This window comes from Salvelinus fontinalis, chromosome 14 (assembly GCF_029448725.1).
Source record: "Salvelinus fontinalis isolate EN_2023a chromosome 14, ASM2944872v1, whole genome shotgun sequence".
Classification (NCBI taxonomy): domain Eukaryota; kingdom Metazoa; phylum Chordata; class Actinopteri; order Salmoniformes; family Salmonidae; genus Salvelinus; species Salvelinus fontinalis.
In genome coordinates this window covers 28,289,266-28,314,614 of record NC_074678.1, presented here as the reverse complement: position 1 = coordinate 28,314,614, position 25,349 = coordinate 28,289,266, and the positions used below count along the sequence as shown (strand labels likewise).

The 25,349-nt window shown below is 43.1% G+C and overlaps 1 protein-coding gene across 6 annotated transcripts in view; it reads right to left on the bottom strand.

The window, feature by feature from the left end:
- The window catches only part of LOC129810564 (tyrosine-protein kinase ABL2-like), a 43,356-nt gene that overhangs the window by 13,665 nt on the left and 4,342 nt on the right, over positions 1–25,349 (bottom strand). For 3 of the 6 annotated variants that reach the window (XM_055861194.1, XM_055861198.1, XM_055861196.1), the window contains exons 2-3: positions 22,065–22,139; positions 354–518 (exon numbers count right to left, since the gene is read on the bottom strand). In XM_055861194.1, the coding sequence (XP_055717169.1) occupies positions 354–518; positions 22,065–22,139 (240 nt within the window). Of the gene's footprint in view, positions 1–353; positions 519–902; positions 3,240–22,064; positions 22,140–25,349 lie in introns of those variants that run through there. The other 3 variants (XM_055861195.1, XM_055861197.1, XM_055861199.1) reach the window with 2 other exon arrangements.

The following is a 25,349-nucleotide window of genomic DNA, read 5'->3' as shown; positions in this document are numbered from 1 at the left end:
TTAATTAAAAAGTCTGACTCTCCAAAATATTATGATTTTAAGCACATTACCCAGGAGACAGCTCTTTGATCAGCAAACTGCTGCTGGGAGAAACAGGGACACGGATTAAATAAAAAGGGAAAGTAGAACAAGGATTGGAATAAACAAACATATAGTTCACTGGATGGTATCATGGAACCGTATTTTGGATGAAATCTCCCGAAGTACTGACCTCCCCCGCAGAAGGTAGGGGCCCCATACCCCGAAGCAAATCATCTTTAGATAAGGAGTGGTTTGTGATGATGCAGGGTGAGGAAATGAAACCAGGTTATCTATTGGGACGGCAGCTATTGATAAAAATCTAAAAATCATACCTTTCGTAATGCTCAGCGTGTTGTCGCCACTGGCAACAAAGTCATAAAGTGCAACAAAGAGGTTAGGGTCGCTTTCGGCAGCACCCAGCAAATTCTCCTTGGAGCTCCAGCGCACCGCTTCCGTCAACGCTGCCGAGTCCAGGCTGAAGGGCCGGTGGAGGGCCTCTGGAGGGAGGGAAAGGGAGCGATAGAGAAAGAAAGTGGTTGGTGAATGGTTCAGTGAAAGTCAAGCTGTCTAAAAACATCTGTTGAAATCTCAGCTTCAAAATACATAAACCACATGAGTAAACAGTGCCCCAGGTATGCCTAACAAAACATGTACCTACCTTTTAGGGACCCTAAACATGCATCCCTTTCCAATGGCCCACTTATGTTTTGCCTAAATTCTTTATTTCACCCAAAAATCAGTTTCTGTTCCTTTAACAATCTGCACTAATCAACTGTGAAATAGGCTACATTTTACCAGTGCTAGCTTAATATCAATAGCTGTCCAATTAATAGGCAGCTGGAGTCAACCAACATAAACAGAAAGAGCTAAGTTGTAGCTACCCGAGAGTCTAGGCCCGTCCACATCCGCTACCCCCGTGTAGGGCCGGCCTGTCAGCCTAACCCACTCTTCCTCAAAACTGCTGCTGTGTTGAAGGGTCCTCAAATACATACTCTGCCCCTCCACGCTCAAAATTAACTCGCTTCACTTTCCAATCACACTAATCTGTGGACTAGGTCCTACAGGAAGTCACTACTTTCTTCTTCCCTGCCTGTATGTAAAGAGTGTAGTAGCTGTGGGGAGGGGCTCTGTCGGTGTGTCACCACGCCCACACAACATGCTTGAGCCTCAATCACTCCTTAACAGCTGCCAACAAACTCTAAAGCATGTCTGGGTAGCTGCTGAGTGGGATTTACCCACTGTTAGGGAGAGAGGGAGACGAGTGAATTAAAGACAGGTAGAGGGGAGAGGATGAAAGAGGCATTGAAAAGTCTAGAGTTGGCATAAAATGTATGTCAAACAAAAACCAATGATTGCAAAGTTATACAAACTATACAACTGTATGCACAAAGACTACTTTCACTCCATTACCGTGGAATTGCCCCAATACAACTAAGGAATGACTGGCTACACCAAAGTTTAAGTGATACATCTACAGTACAGTAAGTGACTGGCACCATCAGCGTTAGTCTGTGGTGGTCAGTAGCTAATGTTACAGTAAATATCATTTCTGAAAAGGCATCATCCCTTCCTAATTACACTTCCTGGGTCGTTCCAACTCAAAAAGCACAAGGAAGAGGATTTTGACACCCAGATTGTTCTGGAATAGTTTCTGTAGTTAGTAACAGATACATTAACATTCATGAAACATTGTGTTAAAATATAATTTGATCTGAGAAATTAAGCTAATTGATGGCACCCAAATTGGCCATTTTAATATCTAGGATTCAGATAATATTCAATAAATATAGTACCAAACTAGAGGTCGACCGAGTATGATTTTTCAACGCCGATACCGATTATTGGAGGACCAAAAAAGCCGATAGCGATTAAATCGGACGATTTTTAATGACAATTACAACAATACTGAATGAACACTTATTTTAACTTAATATAATACAAAATTCAAAAGGCACTCGCACATCTGAGCAATCTTATTTGCAGGTGCATGGCAACAATTGAACAAGATGAAGGAAAAAGTAAACCGCACACTGCTCTTGATAGTATCACCGATATTTAATAAGCTTACGTATCGGCCTCACGGCCTTCGTCAGAGCTTTTAATGTCAGAATTTTATATAATACATCAATAAAATCAATTTAGCCTCAAATAATGAAACATGTTCAATTTGGTTTAAATAATGCAAAAACAAAGTGTTGGAGAAGAAAGTAAAAGTGCAATATGTGCAATGTAAGAAAGCTAACGTTTAAGTTCCTTGCTCAGAACATGAGAACATATGAAAGCTGGTGGTTCCTTTTAACATGAGTCTTCAATATTCCCAGGTAAGAAGTTTTAGGTTGTAGTTATTATAGGAAATATAGGACTATTTCTCTCTATACCATTTGTATTTCATTAACCTTTGACTATTGGATGTTCTTATAGGCACTTTAGTATTGCCAGTGTAACAGTATAGCTTCCGTCCCTCTCCTCGCCGCTACCTGGGCTCGAACCAGGAACACATCGACAACAGCCACCCTCGAAGCAGCGTTACCCATGCAGAGCAAGGGGAACAACTACTCCAAGTCTCAGAGCGAGTGACGTTTGAAACGCTATTAGCGCGCACCCCGCTAACTAGCTAGCCATTTCACATCGGTTACACCAGCCTAATCTCAGGAGTTGATAGGCTTGAAGTCAAACAGCAGAGCTGCTTGCAAAACGCACAAAAGTGCTGTTTGAATGAATGCTTACGAGCCTGCTGGTGCCTACCATCATTCAGTCAGACTGCTCTATCAAATCATAGACTTAATTATAACATAATAACACAGAAATACGAGCCTTAGGTCACTAATATGGTCAAATCCGGAAACTATCATCTCGAAAACAAGACGTTTATTCTTTCAGTGAAATACGGAACTGTTCCGTATTTTATCTAACGGGTGGCATCCCTAAGTCTAAATATTCCTGTTACATTGCACAAACTTCAATGTTATGTCATAATTACGTATAATTCTGGCAAATTAGGCGGCCCAAACTGTTGCATATACACTGACTCTGCGTGCAATGAACGCAAGAGAAGTGACACAATATTACCTGGTTAATATTGCCTGCTAACCTGGATTTCTTTTAGCTAAATATGCAGGTTTAAAAATGTATACTTCTGTGTATTGATTTTAAGAAAGGCATTGATGTTTATGGTTAGGTACACATTGGAGCAACGATACGCACCGCATCGATTATATGCAACGCAGGACACGCTAGATAAAGTAGTAATATCATCAACCATGTGTAGTTAACTCGTGATTATGATTGATTGATTGTTTTTTATAAGATAAGTTTAATGCTAGCTAGCAACTTACCTTGGCTTACTGCATTCGCGTAACAGGCAGGCTCCTCGTGGAGTGCAATGTAATCAGGTGGTTAGAGCGTTGGACTAGTTAACTTTAAGGTTGCAAGATTGAATCCCCTGAGCTGACAAGGTAAAAATATGTCGTTCTGCCCCTGAACGAGGCAGTTAACCCACCGTTCCTAGGCCGTCATTGAAAATAAGAAAGTGTTCTTAACTGACTTGCCTAGTTAAATAAAGATTAAATAAACTGGTCTAAAAAATATATTTTATAAATATTATTATTATTATTATTATTATTATTATTTTTTTTTTTAAATCGGTGTCCAAAAATACCGATTTACGATTGTTATGAAAACTTGAAATCGACCTCTATACCAAACATCTTCTTACCCATTTCTTCCGTGGGTGGTGTTTGGCCATTTTTGGGGGCGATAAGACTTACTTTGACATTTTAAACAAAAAACAATATTTGCAAAGTTAAACAAACCATACAAATCTGTGCACAAGGACTACTTAACAATTTCCATTGAAAATGTTACATAAACATTTACTTGAAGAACAGTGCAGATGCAAAGTCTGGTAACAGAATGACGGCACAAACGGCAAACCGTCATTCTGTTACCAAACTTTGCATCTGCACTGTTCATTGCCATCATTGGTTTTTGTTTGACATACATTATAAAGTCTCAGTGTCACACTGTTACAGTGGAATTGCCCAAAAACAATAGCGTCTGAGAAGTTAAAGGGATAGTTCACAGCAGTTTATGGACAAGGCACGACAGCAATCCATGCTTTGGTCTGGTTTCTCTGGCACGTTTTCCACATGTTAAAGTTTTAGCATTTGTGGCACAAATCCCATTTAAGTCATTGGACAAATATTAGCATTTTTCACACATCATGTCCAAAAGTATCTAAAATGTATTGTGAAGCTCAACAAAGTCACTGATAGATGATTTGAACATGATGCGCAAAAATTATATTATTGGTCCCATGGCTTGAATGGGATTTGTTCCACAAATGCTAAAATGTTAAACTAACCCAGAAAATGGATTGCGGTCATCCTTTGTCGACAGACTACATACAGAGTAAGGAAACCAATATGGCATTTTGGTGAACTTTCCCTTTAAGATATACACTGTGTAAGACTGAGTTGAATTAAAGCTTAACCTCAACTATTAAGTCCTGCATCTGAACCAAAAAGTTGATAAAAATGGCCCAGATCTCCAAATCCAGCCTAATGTGTCACGCGTGAAATAGGGAGTGAAACAGGAAACACACTGAACTATTAAAAAGTATGCATTGCGCCATTCTAAAACACACAGAACTACTAAAGTACGCATTGCTCCATTCTAAAACACACAGAACTACTAAAGCACGCATTGCTCCATTCTAAACACACAGAACTACTAAAGTACGCATTGCGCCATTCTAAACACACAGAACTACTAAAGTACGCATTGCGCCATTCTAAACACGCAGAACTACTAAAGTACGCATTGCTCCATTCTAAAACACACAGAACTACTAAAGTACGCATTGCTCCATTCTAAAACACACAGAACTACTAAAGTACGCATTGCTCCATTCTAAACACACAGAACTACTAAAGCACGCATTGCTCCATTCTAAAAAACACACAGAACTACGCATTGCTCCATTCTAAACACGCAGAACTACTAAAGTACGCATTGCTCCATTCTAAACACTCAGAACTACTAAAGCACACATTGCTCCATTCTAAACACACAGAACTACTAAAGCACGCATTGCTCCATTCTAAACACACAGAACTACTAAAGCACGCATTGCTCCATTCTAAACACGCAGAACTACTAAAGCACGCATTGCTCCATTCTAAACACACAGAACTACTAAAGTACGCATTGCTCCATTCTAAACACACAGAACTACTAAAGCACGCATTGCTCCATTCTAAACACACAGAACTACTAAAGTACGCATTGCTCCATTCTAAACACACAGAACTACTAAAGTACGCATTGCTCCATTCTAAACACACAGAACTACTAAAGCACGCATTGCTCCATTCTAAACACACAGAACTACTAAAGCACGCATTGCGCCATTCTAAACACACAGAACTACTAAAGTACGCATTGCGCCATTCTAAACACGCAAAACTACTAAAGTACGCATTGCGCCATTCTAAACACACAGAACTACTAAAGTACGCATTGCTCCATTCTAAACACACAGAACTACTAAAGCACGCATTGCTCCATTCTAAACACACAGAACTACTAAAGTACGCATTGCTCCATTCTAAACACACAGAACTACTAAAGTACGCATTGCTCCATTCTAAACACACAGAACTACTAAAGCACGCATTGCTCCATTCTAAACACACAGAACTACTAAAGTACGCATTGCTCCATTCTAAACACACAGAACTACTAAAGCACGCATTGCTCCATTCTAAACACACAGAACTACTAAAGCACGCATTGCGCCATTCTAAACACACAGAACTACTAAAGTACGCATTGCGCCATTCTAAACACGCAAAACTACTAAAGTACGCATTGCGCCATTCTAAACACACAGAACTACTAAAGTACACATTGCTCCATTCTAAACACACAGAACTACGCATTGCTCCATTCTAAACACGCAGAACTACTAAAGTACACATTGCTCCATTCTAAACACACAGAACTACTAAAGCACGCATTGCTTCATTCTAAACACACAGAACTACTAAAGTACGCATTGCTCCATTCTAAACACGCAGAACTACTAAAGTATGCATTGCTCCATTCTAAACACACAGAACTACTGAAGTACACATTGCGCCATTCTAAACATGCAGAACTACTAAAGTACGCATTGCGCCATTCTAAACACACAGAACTAAAGTACACATTGCTCCATTCTAAACACACAGAACTACGCTTTGCTCCATTCTAAACACGCAGAACTACTAAAGTACACATTGCTCCATTCTAAACACACAGAACTACTAAAGTACGCATTGCGCCATTCTAAACACACAGAACTACTAAAGCACGCATTGCTCCATTCTAAACACACAGAACTACTAAAGTACGCATTGCGCCATTATAAACACACAGAACTACTAAAGCACGCATTGCTCCATTCTAAACACACAGAACTACTAAAGCACGCATTGCTCCATTCTAAACACACAGAACTACTAAAGTACGCATTGCTCCATTCTAAACACACAGAACTACTAAAGTACGCATTGCTCCATTCTAAACACACAGAACTACTAAAGTACGCATTGCTCCATTCTAAACACACAGAACTACTAAAGCACGCATTGCTCCATTCTAAACACACAGAACTACTAAAGTACGCATTGCTCCATTATAAACACACAGAACTACTAAAGTACGCATTGCTCCATTCTAAACACACAGAACTACTAAAGCACGCATTGCTCCATTCTAAACACACAGAACTACTAAAGTACGCATTGCTCCATTCTAAACACGCAGAACTACTAAAGTATGCATTGCTCCATTCTAAACACGCAGAACTACTGAAGTACACATTGCGCCATTCTAAACACGCAAAACTACTAAAGTACGCATTGCTCCATTCTAAACACGCAGAACTACTAAAGTACACATTGCTCCATTCTAAACACACAGAACTACTTAAGTACGTAGTGCTCCATTCAGCAAGCAAACTACACAGTACACTACATGGCAGCAGTATAGTAAATCTGTCAGGACATATCCTTTAGGACATTAAACTGGCCTAGAGGTCAGGTGTGACCCTGCCCTGTCTAGAGCTGATGCTCTCCCACCTTTGTTCCCTACCAGCATTTGCTGCATGTCTGTTGCTGTCAACTGGCTCAGCCACAGCTCCCAGTACATCTTCCACTTGTTCCCAGTCAGCCAAGACAATCCCAGTAGACGTCTGACGAGTTCACTCTCTCTTCAAACTTCTCCACAGAGGGACTGGGTGAGGGAGTCACAAAGACGCCCCACACATTTTATTTATTCACCCTGAGTGAATTAGGGCATCTGAAGCACTACTAATAGGTTCCCGCTGGCTGGTTTTGCTTTTCAACCCAGAGGCGTCCACTCTTAGCTTTTGATGTGGCATTCAGAAGTAATCATTTCCTAGGCAGGTAGAGGAAAGTAAATCAATGATCATTCTCCGTGGCGAAAGTCCACTGTGGGAGGGAGAGAGGGGCTCGCTGTGTGTGTGAGACATAGGAAATCTGAGCTCACTGGGGGAGGTGAGTTGTGGTGGAGGTCTCTTGAGGGACAGAGCGTGGGGTAGGGGCAGTCTTGAGGTCAACAGCAGATGGCTGTTCTTGTGGTCCTATGGGAGAGGGCCCCAATGCCACTTGCTGAGACACACTCATAGCCTCCAGGGAGAGGCTAAACAGACTGATGAGGGGGGTGGGGGGGGGGACAAGAGGCATTACAACTGCTACAGGGCCTGAATTTCCTAATGTCAGAAGAACACTGCTCAAGCATATCACACTATAACAAATATTTTTATTCAGTCAGCCTCAAACCTCTTTTTAACTGGAGAATTCCAAATCATGAAGACTCAGTCAGAAAACGGTTAAATGTCAATGTATTAATTCAATCAGTCCATTTTCTAAATCGATTAAGATTGATCTTTGAATAAAAGTTTGGTCAATCAATGTTGAAAGAGAGCTGATTCCTGAAATATTAATAACTAAGCAACAACCACCATTTGGCAAAACCATGTAAAAGGCTCCACAGCTGGCGGCCCGTGGGCCAAAATTTGGCCAAAATAATGAACGTATCCTCTGCAGCAGAGGTAACTCGTGGTCTTCCTTTCCTGTGGCGGTCCTCATGAGAGCCAGTTTCATCAGAGCGCTTGATGGTTTTTGCGACTACACTTGAATAAACGTTCAAAGTTCTTAATTTTCCGCATTGACTGACCTCCATGTCTTAAAGTAATGATGGACTGTCATTTCCCCTTGCTTATTTGAGCTGTTCTTGCCATTATATGGACTGGTCTTTTACCAAAAAGGGCTATTTTTTGTATACCACCCCTACCTTGTCACAACACAACTGATTGGCTCAAACACATTAAGGAAAGAAATTCCACAAATTAATTTTTAACAAGGCACACCTGTAAATTGAAATGCATTCCAGGTGACTACCTCATGAAGCTGGTTGAGAGAATGCCAAGAGTGTGCAAGCGGTCATCAAGATAAAGGGTGGCTACTTTGAAGAATCTCCAATATATTTTGATTTGTTTAAGCTTTTTTGGTCACTACATGATTCCATGTGTGTTATTTCATAGTTGACGTCTTCACTATTATCCTACAATGTAGAAAACAGTAAAAATAAAGAAAAACCCTGGAATGAGTAGGTGTATCCAAACTTTTGACTAGTACTGTATATATTTTGTTGGACATAAGACAGTAAAAATACCAACTCTGTTCCAAGTATTCCACGCATAATAGAGAGATACATGTCATCACATACAAATGTAAGCAAGGTTTGAAATGGTTGTGTTTTAGTCAAATATTCGACAAATTATTTGTAATTATGTTCCGGCCCCCTGACCATCTGCAAAACAAACAAAAAATAATTCCGCCCGCGGCTGAATCTGGTTGACTATTCCTCAGTGAAGCTGTTGACAACTTCAGATTGACCCACACCAGTTGGTATGTCATGCATGAGGTACATCGTGTGCCTGTCAGTGTGCCTGTATGTGTGCGTGTACACATGTGTGTGTGCCTTTGTGCGTGTGCAGAGGGATGAGGACTGGGAGCAGGGACTTGACCAGTGTTTGGGTATGAGCAGCAGGCACAGTTCCAGCCCCAGACAGCTGAGACAGTGGTGACCCTCCAGTTCTGCTTCAGCTCAATGGGCATATTGAAAGAGACCGACCCCCCCCTGGTCACCCTACCCCACCCTCTACCACTCCTGCAGCTGTTGGTAGGGTCTGTCCAGGCAAGTGGCAGCTGAACCAGCCACCTCTGCACCCTCCCAATCCCTGTGCAGGACCACATGTGAATCCTTTCACTGTGCCCTGTCAGAATACATAGCCTCACCCAACACATGACCAGGCCTCAGTCAGTGTAATAAGGTTAGCTAGTTATGAGTATTACAAGGAGACACCACTGAAACCATCTAAACCACAAGCAGTAGTATGCACTACTGTCCGCTGGCCTGGGAATATCTTTAGCCACGGTGCAAAACAAAGCAACATCATGGCTATAAATACCTCCTGAATGATCACAGCTTTCAGATAGAGAGCTGGAGGAAATGTTAACAATAAGCTGAGACAATGTCACGGATGAGAGGCACACAACACAAGACAAATCCTGTCGCTGCCGGGCCAGACCAGAGAATTAATGAGGGATGAACACAGACAGACGGTCCTTTAGCTGGAGGACCAGTGGGTCATAACAGACAGACAGGCCTTTGGTTACAGGAACAGAGGATCAGAACAGACAGACATGCTTTTAGCTGAACAGACATGGACTGCAGAGGACAGTGCCACTTTAACGCCACTCTGTAGATGGCAGTTGTACAAACAGAGATCCCCATGCAGCAGTCTAGTGGAGAGGCTGAGTGGCCGAGGAGAGGCAGAGTTGGCAGTAGCCATCTGTTGTTGTTAACGAGGACACATAAATGACCCCATTCACATCAAATTACAAGAGTGGGGAGTCCATCTCTGGGCGTTGGTTTGATTAGGAAAAGTGGATTGTCATCCTTAATTGATTACCTCCAGGCAAAGTGAGCATTAGCATCAACTTGACAAGTCTTCCATGCAATCTGATTTCAACACAGCATGGGCTAATAATATAGTTGAGTTACATTGTTCAACAGCACTGCTGGGGAAAGCAGTGATACACATTTAAAACAATTAACACAACCCAAACAACAAGAGACAATTCTAAATCATGAAACCTTCCTTAAAAACACAGATCACCCAACTATTTAATGAGGCCTACACATTTAGGAAACACACTCACAATTACCATAATTGATTCAACTTTTCCTAATCAGGGGGATTAAAATTAACAGCTGAAGTTTGATCCAGACAGATTTGAGGGGCTTTAGAAGTGGTGGTGGTTGTACAAACCATAATGGAAGAGGACAGCACCAGAGCCTTTTAGGTCTGGCCAGCGCCTTAGCTGTGCTAGTAATAAGCCTTACGGGCAGGACCCCCCCTACTCATCTACATCCTATTCCCATAAATGTCAGTGAGCAAATAATGAGACTCCGGGGTGTTGGGAAACGCCATGTACCATTCATCTATAGCCTGTGCTCCACTAGGCATACAGCAATTACAGACTGGACAGTGTAAATCAGTCACCCTAATAATGGGGCTCTAGCCCATCGCCTGCCCACCATGGCCCTTTAATTGGTTAATGTGGAGTAAGTGCGTCCCTCCAGGCTCACTCACAACACAGTAAGTGTTGGTCTATATAACTCTGCAGTGGACTAGAGGAAGGCCATCCACAATGCCTCACATTCTGCCTTTAATCTTCCTCTTCAGGATGCACATAGGGAGGCTGAAAAATAGTCCATACATGTTCATGTTGATGTTTGTGTGAGCAAAACCAAAATACAACACCACACTATTATTGTCTCAATTAACTCCTGCAAAATGCTAAGTTACACAGTATTGTTAGTCTGGAACAATGAAAAGTGATTAGTGGAAAATTAAGTCACTTGAAAGTCATGGCATTTGGCATGCCTCCGTAGATGTGCCTGCTCGTTTCAAGAGAACCTCTATTTTGTAACATGTGTGCAGCTCATTGGTTCACTCAGTTTGTACTTCCTGAAGTACTTGTTCTTCCTGGTCTGGCAGTAGTCTACCGTTGTGCTGGGCTGGGCTCTGTGACGAAGCAGAAGGGTGGAGGTATGATTGGCATCATCCACCATAAGGATACGATCCAGCAGATCCCAAGAGAGGCTCAGACAGGCAGACAGAGAGGAGGGTCTTCAACAATCGGATGGGGTGATATTGTAACTAACTAATCACCACTCAGCAGCATCACTGCAGGAGAAGAGTCCCTGTTCCTGAGAATCTATCCTAGACACAGTGTTTACTGGATCACTGTTTCTGAGAACCTGTCCCAGTCAGTGTTTCCCCCACCAGGGCCCAAGGCAGACCCTCCCAGTCACTCTCCCATTGACACAACAAAGACCTGGGTGGAATGCCAGAACAGAACACCATGAGTGATGCTCACTTTACATTCTCCTCTTCATCTCAGAGAACAAATGACAGGTTTGAAGCCAGAGATGTTCGTACCTTCTCCCTTATGGTACCGAGTCCCCACCTACATTTAACACAACATGCTTAGCCAGAGGCTCTTTCAAGAGTAAAAGTGTAAAGTACTCTAAGAGGTTGTATGGTGGGGTATGAATGCAGGAGAAACCTAAGAGCATTGATTCATATGAAACTACCAGATTCCTGTAGAGAAGATGACTAACCCTGGCTAACCCAACCTAGCCAGGATCCAGGTGATGACACAGGTTCAAGCGGTGGGAAGTATTTAATAAGATGAGTCTGAGCTTTCTGGTTTTAGGGGGATTTCACACCGAATTGGTTTTGAGCGTTTTTTCTGAACTCTGGTGCGTTTACCCACTTAGTTAAGTTAGTTTGGACTGGTGTGAACACTATTCGCACTCAGGAGAGCACTAAACGCACCGTGGTTCACTCAGAAAGGGTGGTCTCGGTCAGATTCAATTCGTACCATGGTGCGTTTTGCTGCAGGTGAGAACGCAGTTCGGACCAAACACAGGAAAAGAACCAGTCGCGCAGTATTATTGGTTGTTTGACTGAGAACATTTAATTAAATGCAGCATCAATATGGGTAAATCCATTTTAATTCAATAACTGCATACCCTTTGATTTAAAGAAAACTTTCCTTAAATGTTTGCCCATGGAAGAACTGGTCAGAAAGTTACTTTTTGGACCTGAATGCCAAAACATTCAGGAGATAAAAGTGCTCAAAGTTGACCCATTTGGCATACCCCACCATACCATGAGACATCCATGTCTTAATCACTGGAAAAGATAAATGGTGGAGTTGGATATCATTTTAAAGCTTACAAAACAGGATTGTCAAGCTATTTGATAATAAACACACACAGTTGAAGTCGGAAGTTTATATACACTTAGTTTGGTAAATCCGAACACAACTCTATCCTCCCGATTCCTGCTTACAAGCAAAAATTAAAGCAGGAAGCACCAGTGACTCAGTCTATAAAAAAAAGTGGTCAGATGAAGCAGATGCTAAACTACAGGACTGTTTTGCTATCACAGACTGGAACATGTTACGGGATTCTTCCGATGGCATTGAGGAGTACAACACACCAGTCACTGGCTTTATCAATAAGTGCATCGAGGACGTCGTCCCAAAAGTGACTAAACATTCGCACTGAGCTAAAGAAGCCACGGATTACAGACAACATTCGCACTGAGCTAAAGGGTAGTAGAGCTGCCGCTTTCAATGTGCGGGAATCTAACCGAGAAGCTTACAAAAAATCCTGCAACGAACCATCACACAGGCAAAGCGTCAACACAGGGCTAAGATCAAATTGTACTACACCGGCTACGACGCTCGTCTTATGTGGCAGGGCTTGCAAACTATTACAGACTAAAGGGAAGCACAGCCGCGAGCTGTCCAGTGACACGAGCCTACCAAACGAGCTAAATCACTTCTATGCTCACTTCGAGGCAGGCAACACTGAGGCATGCATGAGAGCATCAGCTGTTCCAGATGACTGTGTGATCACGCTCCTCGTAGCCGACGTGAGTAAGACCTTTAAACAGGTCAACATACACAAGGCTGCGGGGCCAGACGGATTACCAGGATGTGTGCTCCGGGCATGTGCTGACCAACTGGCAGGTGTTTTCGCTGACATGTTCAACATGTCCCTGTCTGAGTCTGTAATACCAACATGTTTCAAGCAGACCACCATAGTCCCTGTGCCCAAGAACACAAAGGCAACCTGCCTAAATGACTACAGACCCGTAGCACTCATGTCCGTAGCCATGAAGTGCCTTGAAAGGATGGTAATGGCTCACATCAACACCATTATCTCAGAGACCCTAGACCCACTCTAATTTGCATACCGCCAAAACAGATCCACAGATGGTGCAATCTTTATTGCACTACTCATTGCCCTTTCCCACCTGGACAAAAGGAACACTTATGTGAGAATGCTATTCATTGACTACAGCTCAGCGTTCAACACCATAGTACCCTCAAAGCTCATCACTAAGCTAAGGATCCTTGGACTAAACACCTCCCTCTGCAACTGGATCCTGGACTTCATGACAGGCTGCCCCCAGGTGGTGAGGGTAGGTAGCAACTAATCTGCCAGGCTGATCCTCAACACTGGCACTGATCCTTAACACTCCACAGGGGTGCGTGCTCAGTCCCCTCCTGTACTCCCTGTTCACCCACGACTGCATGGCCAGGCACGATTCCAACACCATCATTAAGTTTGCAGACGACACAACAGTGGTAGGCCTGATCACCGACAACGACGAGACAGCCTATAGGGAGGTCAGAGACCTGGCCGGGTGGTGCCAGAATAACAACCTATCCCTCAACGTAACCAAGACAAAGGAGATGATTGTGGACTACAGGAAAAGGAGGACTGAGCACGACCCCATTCTCATCGACGGGGCTGTAGTGGAGCAGGTTGAGAGATTCAAGTTCCTTGGTGTCCACATCAACAACAAACTAGAATGGTCCAAACACACAAAGACAGTCGTGAAGAGGGCACGACAAAGCCTATTCCCCCTAAGGAGACTGAAAAGATTTGGCATGGGTCCTGAGATCCTCAAAAGGTTCTACAGCTGCAACATCGAGAGCATCCTGACTGGTTGCATCACTGCCTGGTACGGCAATTGCTCTGTCTCTGACCGCAAGGCACTACAGAGGGTAGTGCGAACGGCTAAGCTGCCTGCCATCCAGGACCTCGACACCAGGCGGTGTCAGAGGAAGGCCCTAAAAATGGTCAAAGACCCCAGCCACCCCAGTCATAGACTGTTCTCTCTACTACCACATGGCAAGCGGCACCGGAGTGCCAAGTCTAGGACAAAAAGGCTTCTCAACAGTTTCTACCCCCAAGCCATAAGACTCCTGAACAGGTAATCAAATGGTTACCCGGACTATTTGCATTGTGTAAACTTCCGACTTCAACTGAGTGTGTGTGTGTTATATACACTGCTCAAAAAAATAAAGGGAACACTTAAACAACACAATGTAACTCCAAGTCAATCACACTTCTGTGAAATCAAACTGTCTACTTAGGAAGCAACACTGATTGACAATAAATTTCACATGCTGTTGTGCAAATGGAATAGACAAAAGGTGGAAATTATAGGCAATTTTGAATGCTGGCGGTGCTCTCACTCTAGTGGTAGCATGAGACGGAGTCTACAACCCACACAAGTGGCTCAGGTAGTGCAGTTCATCCAGGATGGCACATCAATGCGAGCTGTGGCAAAAAGGCTTGCTGTGTCTGTCAGCGTAGTGTCCAGAGCATGCAGGCGCTACCAGGAGACAGGCCAGTACATCAGGAGACGTGGAGGAGGCCGTAGGAGGGCAACAACCCAGCAGCAGTGGCAACGTCCACAGGTGGGGGTTGTGCTTACATTCAAAAGTGACCAAAACATCAGCCAGGAAGCATAGGAACAGGTGAAATCCATAGATTTGGGCCTAATAAATTGATATCAATTGACTGATTTCCTTATAGGAACTATAACTCAGTAAAAATCGATGGAATAGTTCCATGTTGCATTTTGTTCAGTATAATTAGTACCGTAAAGATGGACGCCGGTCCACCCACCATCGAATATCAACTTAATGGTCATGTCTCCTGGTAGCGCCTGCATGCTCTGGACACTACTTTACTTTGCTAGCTGACAACTTTACGTTTTGTGCGTTTTGTTGCTGTGCGTTTTGCTGCCAACTTTACTTTACTTTGCTAGCTGACAACTTTACGTTTTTTGTTTTGTTTCTGTTTATAATTACCGTTTATATTTTTAGTTTTTCCATCGCAACTTTTTTCCCTCATTCAACTTTTTCACTCCGGACGCTTTATCTGGACATGGTTCGTCAACACCTTCAACAGCCGAAGCTAAGTAGTAACATTAACATGATGTCTTCTAATTGCAGTCGCTGTACTCATAATATACAGGAGAACGATCGCCTTACGGCGAAAATAGCTGTGCTGCAAGCCCAGCTTCAGACGCAATCGTTAGGCAAGGGTAATTTCAGTGTAGGAAAGGAAGAAACAGCGTCTGTGCCACCAGTAAGTACAGATAGTAACGTTAGTATAAATCCCCCCGCACAGTCCCCGCAGCCGGACAACTTTCTCATGGCTTCTGGAGGGAAATGCTGTTGGAATGCTCAACCGGTGTCGCTCATTCAGCCGACAGAAACTTTCAACCGGTTTTCCCCATTATGTAGCGAGTCGGAGTCTGAGTCTTCTCTTGTCTCTACTCCTCCCGTTACGGGGTCTGAGACGCCGAAGGCTCCCACCGTTAGCTCTGACAAATTGAAAACCCTAGTCATTGGCGACTCCATTACCCGCAGTATTAGACTTAAAACGAATCACCCAGCGATCATACACTGTTTACCAGGGGGCAGGGCTACCGACGTTAAGGCTAATCTTAAGATGGTGCTGGCTAAAGCTAAATCTGGCGAGTGTAGAGAGTATAGAGATATTGTTATCCACGTCGGCACCAACGATGTTAGGATGAAACAGTCAGAGGTCACCAAGTGCAACATAGCTTCAGCGTGTAAATCAGCTAGAAAGATGTGTCGGCATCGAGTAATTGTCTCTGGCCCCCTCCCAGTTAGGGGGAGTGACGAGCTCTACAGCAGAGTCTCAGCACTCAATCGCTGGTTGAAAACTGTTTTCTGCCCCTCCCAAAAGATAGAATTTGTAGATAATTGGCCCTCTTTCTGGGACTCACCCACAAACAGGACCAAGCCTGACCTGCTAAGGAGTGACGGACTCCATCCTACCTGGAGGGGTGCTCTCATCTTATCTACCAACATAGATAGGGCTCTAACTCCTTTAGCCCCACAATGAAATAGGGTGCAGGCCAGGCAGCAGGCTGTTAGCCAACCTGCCAGCTTAGTGGAGTCTGCCAATAGCACAGTCAGTGTAGTCAGCTCAGCCATACCCATTGAGACTGTGTCTGTGCCTCGACCTAGGTTGGGCAAAACTAAACATGGCGGTGTTCGCCTTAGCAATCTTATTAGGATAAAGACCTCCTCCATTCCTGCCATTATTGAAAGAGATCGTGATACCTCACATCTCAAAATAGGGTTACTTAATGTTAGATCCCTCACTTCAAAGGCAGTCATAGTCAATGAACTAATCACTGATCATAATCTTGATGTGATTGGCCTGACTGAAACATGGCTTAAGCCTGATGAATTTACTGTGTTAAATGACGCCTCACCTCCTGGTTACACTAGTGACCATATCCCCCGTGCATCCCGCAAAGGCGGAGGTGTTGCTAACATCTACGATAACAAATTTCAATTTACAAAAAAAAAAATGGCGTTTTCGTCTTTTGAGCTTCTAGTCATGAAATCTATGCAGCCTACTCAATCACTTTTTATAGCTACTGTTTACAGGCCTCCTGGGCCATATACAGCGTTCCTCTCTGAGTTTCCTGAATTCCTATCAGACCTTGTAGTCATAGCAGATCATATTCTAATTTTTGGTGATTTTAATATTCACATGGAGAAGTCCACAGACCCACTCCAAAAGTCTTTCGGAGCCATCATCGACTCAGTGGGTTTTGTCCAACATGTCTCTGGACCTACTCACTGCCACAGTCATACTCTGGACCTAGTTTTGTCCCATGGAATAAATGTTGTAGATCTTAATGTTTTTCCACATAATCCTGGACTATCGGACCACCATTTTATTACGTTTGCAATCGCAACAAATAATCTGCTCAGACCCCAACCAAGGAGCATCAAAAGTCGTGCTATAAATTCTCAGACAACACAAAAATTCCTTGATGCCCTTCCAGACTCCTTCTGCCTACCCAAGGACGTCAGAGGACAAAAATCAGTTAACCACTTAACTGAGGAACTCAATTTAATCTTGCACAATACCCTAGATGCAGTTGCACCCCTAAAAACGAAAAACATTTGTCATAAGAAACTAGCTCCCTGGTATACAGAAAATACCCGAGCTTTGAAGCAAGCTTCCAGGAAATTGGAACGGAAATGGCGCCACACAAAACTGGAAGTCTTCCGACTAGCTTGGAAAGACAGTACCGTGCAGTACCGAAGAGCCCTCACTGCTGCTCGATCATCCTACTTTTCCAACTTAATTGAGGAAAATAAGAACAATCCAAAATTTCTTTTTGATACTGTTGCAAAGCTAACTAAAAAGCAGCATTCCCCAAGAGAGGATGGCTTTCACTTCAGCAGTAATAAATTCATGAACTTCTTTGAGGAAAAGATCATGACCATTAGAAAGCAAATTACGGACTCCTCTTTGAATCTGCGTATTCCTCCAGGGCTTAGCTGTCCTGGATCTGCACAGCTCTGCGAGGGCCTGGGATCGGGAGAGACACTTAAGTGTTTTAGTACTATATCTCTTGACACAATGATGAAAATAATCATGGCCTCTAAACCTTCAAGCTGCATACTGGATCCTATTCCTACTAAACTGCTGAAGGAGCTGCTTCCTGTGCTTGGCCCTCCTATATTGAACATAATAAACAGCTCTCTATCCACCGGATGTGTACCAAACTCACTAAAAGTGGCAGTGATAAAGCCTCTCTTGAAAAAGCCAAACCTTGACCCGGAAAATATAAAAAACTATCGGCCTATATCGAATCTTCCATTCCTCTCAAAAATTTTAGAAAAAGCTGTTGCGCAGCAACTCACTGCCTTTCTGAAGACAAACAATGTATACGAAATGCTTCAGTCTGGTTTTAGACCCCATCATAGCACTGAGACTGCACTTGTGAAGGTGGTAAATGACCTTTTAATGGCGTCAGACCAAGGCTCTGCATCTGTCCTCGTGCTACTAGACCTTAGTGCTGCCTTTGACACCATCGATCACCACATTCTTATGGAGAGACTGGAAACCCAAATTGGTCTACACGGACAAGTTCTGGCCTGGTTTAGATCTTACCTGTCGGAAAGATATCAGTTTGTCTCTGTGAATGGTCTGTCCTCTGACAAATCAACTGTACATTTCGGTGTTCCTCAAGGTTCCGTTTTAGGACCACTATTGTTTTCACTATATATTTTAACTCTTGGGGATGTTATTCGAAAACATAATGTTAACTTTCACTGCTATGCGGATGACACACAGCTGTACATTTCAATGAAACATGGTGAAGCCCCAAAATTGCCCTCGCTAGAAGCCTGTGTTTCAGACATAAGGAAGTGGATGGCTGAAAACTTTCTACTTTTAAACTCGGACAAAACAGAGATGCTTGTTCTAGGTCCCAAGAAACAAAGAGATCTTCTGTTAAATCTGACAATTCATCTTGATGGTTGTAAAGTCGTCTCAAATAAAACTGTGAAGGACCTCGGCGTTACTCTTGACCCTGATCTCTCTTTTGACGAACATATCAAGACTGTTTCAAGGACAGCTTTTTTCCATCTACGTAACATTGCAAAAATCAGAAATTTTCTGTCCAAAAATGATGCTGAAAAATTAATCCATGCATTTGTTACTTCTAGGTTAGACTACTGCAATGCTCTACTTTCCGGCTACCCGGATAAAGCACTAAATAAACTTCAGTTAGTGCTAAATACGGCTGCTAGAATCCTGACTAGAACCAAGAAATTTGATCATATTACTCCAGTGCTAGCTTCCCTACACTGGCTTCCCGTTAAGGCAAGGGCTGATTTCAAGGTTTTACTGTTAACCTATAAAGCGTTACATGGGCTTGCTCCTACCTATCTTTCCGAGTTGGTCCTGCCGTACATACCTACACGTACGCTACGGTCACAAGACGCAGGCCTCCTAATTGTCCCTAAAATTTCTAAGCAAACAGCTGGAGGCAGGGCTTTCTCCTATAGATCTCCATTTTTATGGAACAGTCTGCCTACCCATGTGAGAGACGCAGACTCGGTCTCAACCTTTAAGTCTTTACTGAAGACTTATCTCTTCAGTAGGTCATATGATTGAGTGTAGTCTGGCCCAGGAGTGTGAAGGTGAACGGAAAGGCTCTGGAGCAACGAACCGCCCTTGCTGTCTCTCCAGGGCCGGTTCCCCTCTCTCCACTGGGATTCTCTGCCTCTAACCCTGTTACTGGGGCTGAGTCACTGGCTTGCTGGTGCTCTTTCATGCCGTCCCTAGGAGGGGTGCGTCACTTGAGTGGGTTGAGTTACTGACGTGAACTTCCTGTCTGGGTTGGCGCCCCCCCTTGGTTGTGCTGTGGTGGAGACCTTTGTGGGCTATACTCGGCCTTGTCTCAGGATTGTAAGTTGGTGGTTGAGGATTTCCCTCTAGTGGTGTGGGGGCTGTGCTTTGGCAGAGTGGGTGGGGTTATATCCTTCCTGTTTGGCCCTGTCCGGGGGTTTCTTCGGATGGGGCCACAGTGTCTCCTGACCGCTCCTGTCTCAGCCTCCAGTATTTATGCTGCAGTAGTTTATGTGTCGGGGGGCTAGGGTCAGTTGGTTATACCTGGAGTACTTCTCCTGTCTTATCCAGTGTCCTGTGTGAATTTAAGTATGCTCTCTCTAATTCTCTCGTTCTCTCTTTCTCTCTGAGAACCTGAGCCCTAGGACCATACGTCAGGACTACCGGGCATGCTGACACCTTGCTGTCCCCAGTCCGCCTGGCCTTGCTGCTATTCCAGTTTCAACTCTTCTGCCTGCGGTTATGGAACCACTACCTGTCCCAGACCTGCTGTTTTCAACTCTTAATGATCGGCTATGAAAAGCCAACTGAGATTTATTCCTGATTATTATTTGACCATGCTTGTCATTTATGAACATTTTGAAAATCTTGGCTCTCTCTAATTTTCTCCTTCTCTCTTTCTTTCTCTCGGAGGACCTGGGCCCTAGGACCATGCGTCGGGACTGCCGCCCGTGGTGACTCCTTGCTGTCCCCAGTCCGCCTGGCCTTGCTGCTATTCCAGTTTCAGCTGTTCTGCCTGCGGTTATGGAAACGCCACCTGTCCCAGACCTGTTGTTTTTCAACTCTTAATGATCAGCTATGAAAAGCCAACTGAAAATTATTCATGATTATTATTTGACCATGCTTGTCACTTATGAACATTTTTGAACATCTTGGCATAGTTCTGTTATAATCTCCACCCGGCACAGCCAGAAGAGGACTGGCCACCCCTCATAGCCTGGTTCCTCTCTAGGTTTCTTCCTAGGTTTTGGCCTTTCTAGGGAGTTTTTCCTAGCCACCGTGCTTCTACACCTGCATTCTAGCTGTTTGGGGTTTTAGGCTGGGTTTCTGTACAGCACTTCGAGATATTATCTGATGTACGAAGGGCTATATAAAATAAAATTGATTGATTGATTGATTGATGTCTATTCTATTATTATACCTTCATTTCATCAAGGAACACAGACTGAGAACAAGGTCTCTTTTACAGCTGGGCCCTGCGTATACATGTTTACACAGAGTTTAGGTACAATGATTAAGAAACTACACAAGACAAACAAAACGATCACAGATAACACAAAAGAATACAGCAACAGATTACATTTACACATAGGTTATTCCCCTAACAGCACAAGAACTTGCATTACCCGAAACAGTTACAAGCAATACATATATTTATATGATTTCAATAAGTTTCTTTTGGAGGGTTGATGGTTATTTCAAAACAGGTATTCCCATTCAACTCAGCATTCTCTGCTGTGTGGACCTCTTTTTGTGGTACCATTTGAAAGTTGAAATGTCAATTTTAGTACATTTATCAGCCAAAACATGACACCCACCCTGTATTCAAGAGCATGTTGTTTCTCAACCGATGGCGTGCACAACACCAAAACCCCAGGATGTAAAGAAAGGTCTAAGCAAAAACATATGCAAATATGAAAAAAATGTGTATGTATTTAGAGAATTGACATACGGTTCAAATATTCTAATTGTTATAAACATAAAATAGTTTGACAACCTTATTTGTAAGCTTTTAAATGATATCAAATCTCAACCATTCATATTTTCCAGTGATGAAGATGTTTCATGGTGGGGTACGCAAAATAGGTCAACTTTCTCTCTTAGATGTCTTGGCATTCAGGTCCAAAGAGTAACTTTCTGTTCACTTCTACAATAGGCAAATATTTATGGAAGGTTTCGTTCAAATCAAAAGGGGTGCTGTCAAAAAGTGATTGAATTCCTATGGATTTAACCGTATAGCAGCGCATTTATGAGAGCATCGGATGCAGACTAGGGGTACGGGGGCTATAGGCCATTGAATATAGGCTATTCACTTCACAGTTAGAGCGGCTATTGCGCGGTTTCCTCCCACGTTGTTGAAAAAGAAATATGACGATAGGGACACACAAGTAGCGCTTCATGATAATCGTAGATGATTTAACATGAGCATTTTTGTCCAATAAACAAATGACTTGTATGGACACCTGGTTTTGTTGAGGAGTTTTAGTTCACTTGACATTTGGCAATGTGAAAGCAACTGGACCACTGTGTGGAGAGACACGACTGCCTTCTGTGTGGTGTAGAGACGTAAGACTAGAGATGATTACATCAGTTACGAAGCAAAATGGTATACATACGTTGCATCACAGTCCAGCCAAGGTGAGATGACAGGATCAGCCTGACAGGATCAAGTGGGACTCGGAGCAAAAGTCCTAAGGCAGAAAATATAACATCTAATTTCAAATGACCCCATGATATTATGGAATTTGTAAGGCAGTATACAGCAGCAGCTGACCTTTCATTAGCCATGTTACATTTTTCCATAGTTAGGCTACGCTAGATAAAAAAATAAAATAAAAAAAACATGTATACACACACACTACCATTCAAAAGTTTGGGGTCACTTAGAAAGGTCCTTATTTTTTTAAAGAAAAGCAATATTTTTGATCCATTAAAATAACATAAAATTGATCAGAAATACAGTGCAGACATTGTCAATGTCGTAAATGACTATTGTAGCTGGAAATGGCTGATTTTTAATGGAATATCTACAAAGGCGCACAGAGGCCCATTATGAGCAACCGTCACTCCTGTGTTCCAATGGCACGTTGTGTTAGCTAACCCAAGTTTATAATTTTAAAAAGGCTAATTGAGCATTGGGAAAAACTTTTTTTGTGCACCGGGGCCTCCCACTCTTTCTATTCTGATTAGAGCCAGTTTGCACTGTTCTGTGAAGGGAGTAGTACACATTTACATTTAAGTCATTTAGCAGACGCTCTTATCCAGAGCCACTTACAAATTGGTGTATTCACCTTATGACATCCAGTGGAACGGCCACTTTACAATAGTGCATCTAAATCTTTTAAGGGGGGGGGGGGGGGTCAGAAGGATTACTTTATCCTATCCTAGGTATTCCTTAAAGAGGTGGGGTTTCAGGTGTCTCCGGAAGATGGTGATTGACTCCGCTGTCCTGGCGTCGTGAGGGAGTTTGTTCCACCATTGGGGTGCCAGAGCAGCGAACAGTTTTGACTGGGCTGAGCGGGAACTGTACTTCCTCAGTGGTAGGGAGGCGAGCAGGCCAGAGGTGGAGGAACGCGTACACAGCGTTGTACGGGATCTTTGGTTTCTTGGCAATTTCTCAAATGGAATAGCCTTCAATTCTCTGAACAAGAATAGACTGAGGAGTTTAGAAGAAAGTTCCTTGTTTCTGGCCATTTGAGCCTGTAATTGAACCTACAAATGCTGATGTGCCAGATACTCAACTAGTCTAAAGGCGGCCCGTTTTATTTCTTCTTTAATCAGGGCAACAGTTTTCAGCTGTGCTAACATAATTGCAAAAGGGTTTTCTAATGATCAATCAGTCTTTTAAAATTAGAAACTTGGATTAGCTAACACAACTTACCATTGGAACACAGGAGTGATGGTTGCTGATAATGGGCCTCTGCACCCTTATGTAGATATTCCATAAAAATCTGCCTTTGCCAGCTACAATAGTAATTTACAACATTAACAATGTCTACACTGTATTTCTGATCAATTTGATGTTATTTTAAATTGACAATTTTTTGCTTTTCTTTCAAAAACAAGGATATTTCTAAGTGACCCCAAACTTTTGAACGGCAGTGTATATATGTTTTATTGTCACATACACTGGATAGGTGCAGTGAAATGTGTTGTTTTACAGGGTCAGCCATAGTAGTATGGCGTCCCTGGAGCAAAATAGGGTTAAATGCCTTGCTCAAGGGCACAGAAATATATATTGTTTTACCTTGTCGACTCGGGTATTCAAACTGCTGAAATTACTATGAACGTTCAGGCCTGGCTGAAGAGGATTACACTGACTTCAGTGGGTCTATTCATGTGATAATACACTGAGCTTGACGAGATTACTTTCCCATTGTTTCCATATGCAGGGCTTGGCCACCCAGATAGCCCTGCACAAGGCACAGTATCAAAGGCTTCCGATAGCACCCAGGTTAGCCACTCGCTTCATTCTCTTTGAAAATGGGGAAAATTATCCCAGTCTATTGAAAGAGAAATTGGCCCTCTCTGTGGCTGAGCTTCTTGGTCTCACCCCCACTGCTCAACACAAGAGCCCCTGGCAGCACCACATTAAAGGCCAGATTAAGGCCGACTCTGGTGTGTGATTAAACAGGAGGGGAAGAAGAGGGAGGACAGAGGATTATCCCGGGTATAAGCAGTGCTCAATTTCAACTCCACTAAGATGACACAGAGGCAGATGAGAAGACAGGGAATGAAGATGAAGGATTTGAGCTGAGCTTTGGGCACAGAGAGAACCAAGTAGTCTGGGATGAGAGTGATAGTGGATAGAGACTCAGTCCCGCTGAGGGAGTAGGGTCCAAGCCAGGAGCTTGGATCTCTGGATAAGCACTGATAGAGCATTCAGACACAACCCAGGCCAAGTGCTGGCACCCAGTCAACACTGAACTGGTTTTGCGTTTCAAATCAGACATCTTCACTAAGCAGCCCAATAGACCAGTCTCCCACTTGGAAAACCAACAGCAGCATGACATACTGTATCTGAACCTATATGATTTACGTCAGCAAATCTCAACTGGTGAGTCAAGACCCAAATTTGGTTCACGGTAGTTTGAGTGGGTCCTGGATGTCAGAGTTTTTTTTATTTTAATGTTTTTATTTCTATACAAACGTATATATACACTGCTCAAAAAAAATAAAGGGAACACTTAAACAACACAATGTAACTCCAAGTCAATCACACTTCTGTGAAATCAAACTGTCCACGTTGGAAGCAACACTGATTGACAATAAATTTCACATGCTGTTGTGCAAATGGAATAGACAAAAGGTGGAAATTATAGGCAATTAGCAAGACACCCCTAAAAAAGGAGTGATTCTGCAGGTGGTGACCACAGACCACTTCTCAGTTCCTATGCTTCCTGGCTGATGTTTTGGTCACTTTTGAATGCTGGCGGTGCTCTCACTCTAGTGGTAGCATGAGACGGAGTCTACAACCCACACAAGTGGCTCAGGTAGTGCAGTTCATCCAGGATGGCACATCAATGCGAGCTGTGGCAAAAAGGTTTGCTGTGTCTGTCAGCGTAGTGTCCAGAGCATGGAGGCACTACCAGGAGACAGGCCAGTACATCAGGAGACGTGGAGGAGGCCGTAGGAGGGCAACAACCCAGCAGCAGGACCGCTACCTCCGCCTTTGTGCAAGGAGGTGCACTGCCAGAGCCCTGCAAAATGACCTCCAGCAGGCCACAAATGTATATATATATATATACACACACACTCCAGTCTGAACATAAGACTTACATTTGTTATTAATTTAATCTCTGGAAAAAAAAATCTTCAAATCACAGTATTTTCATTATAGAGCTAACAGCAGCGCTATTTTGGTTGATTTTGTGTCTCAAGTCAGTGAATTTATTAACATT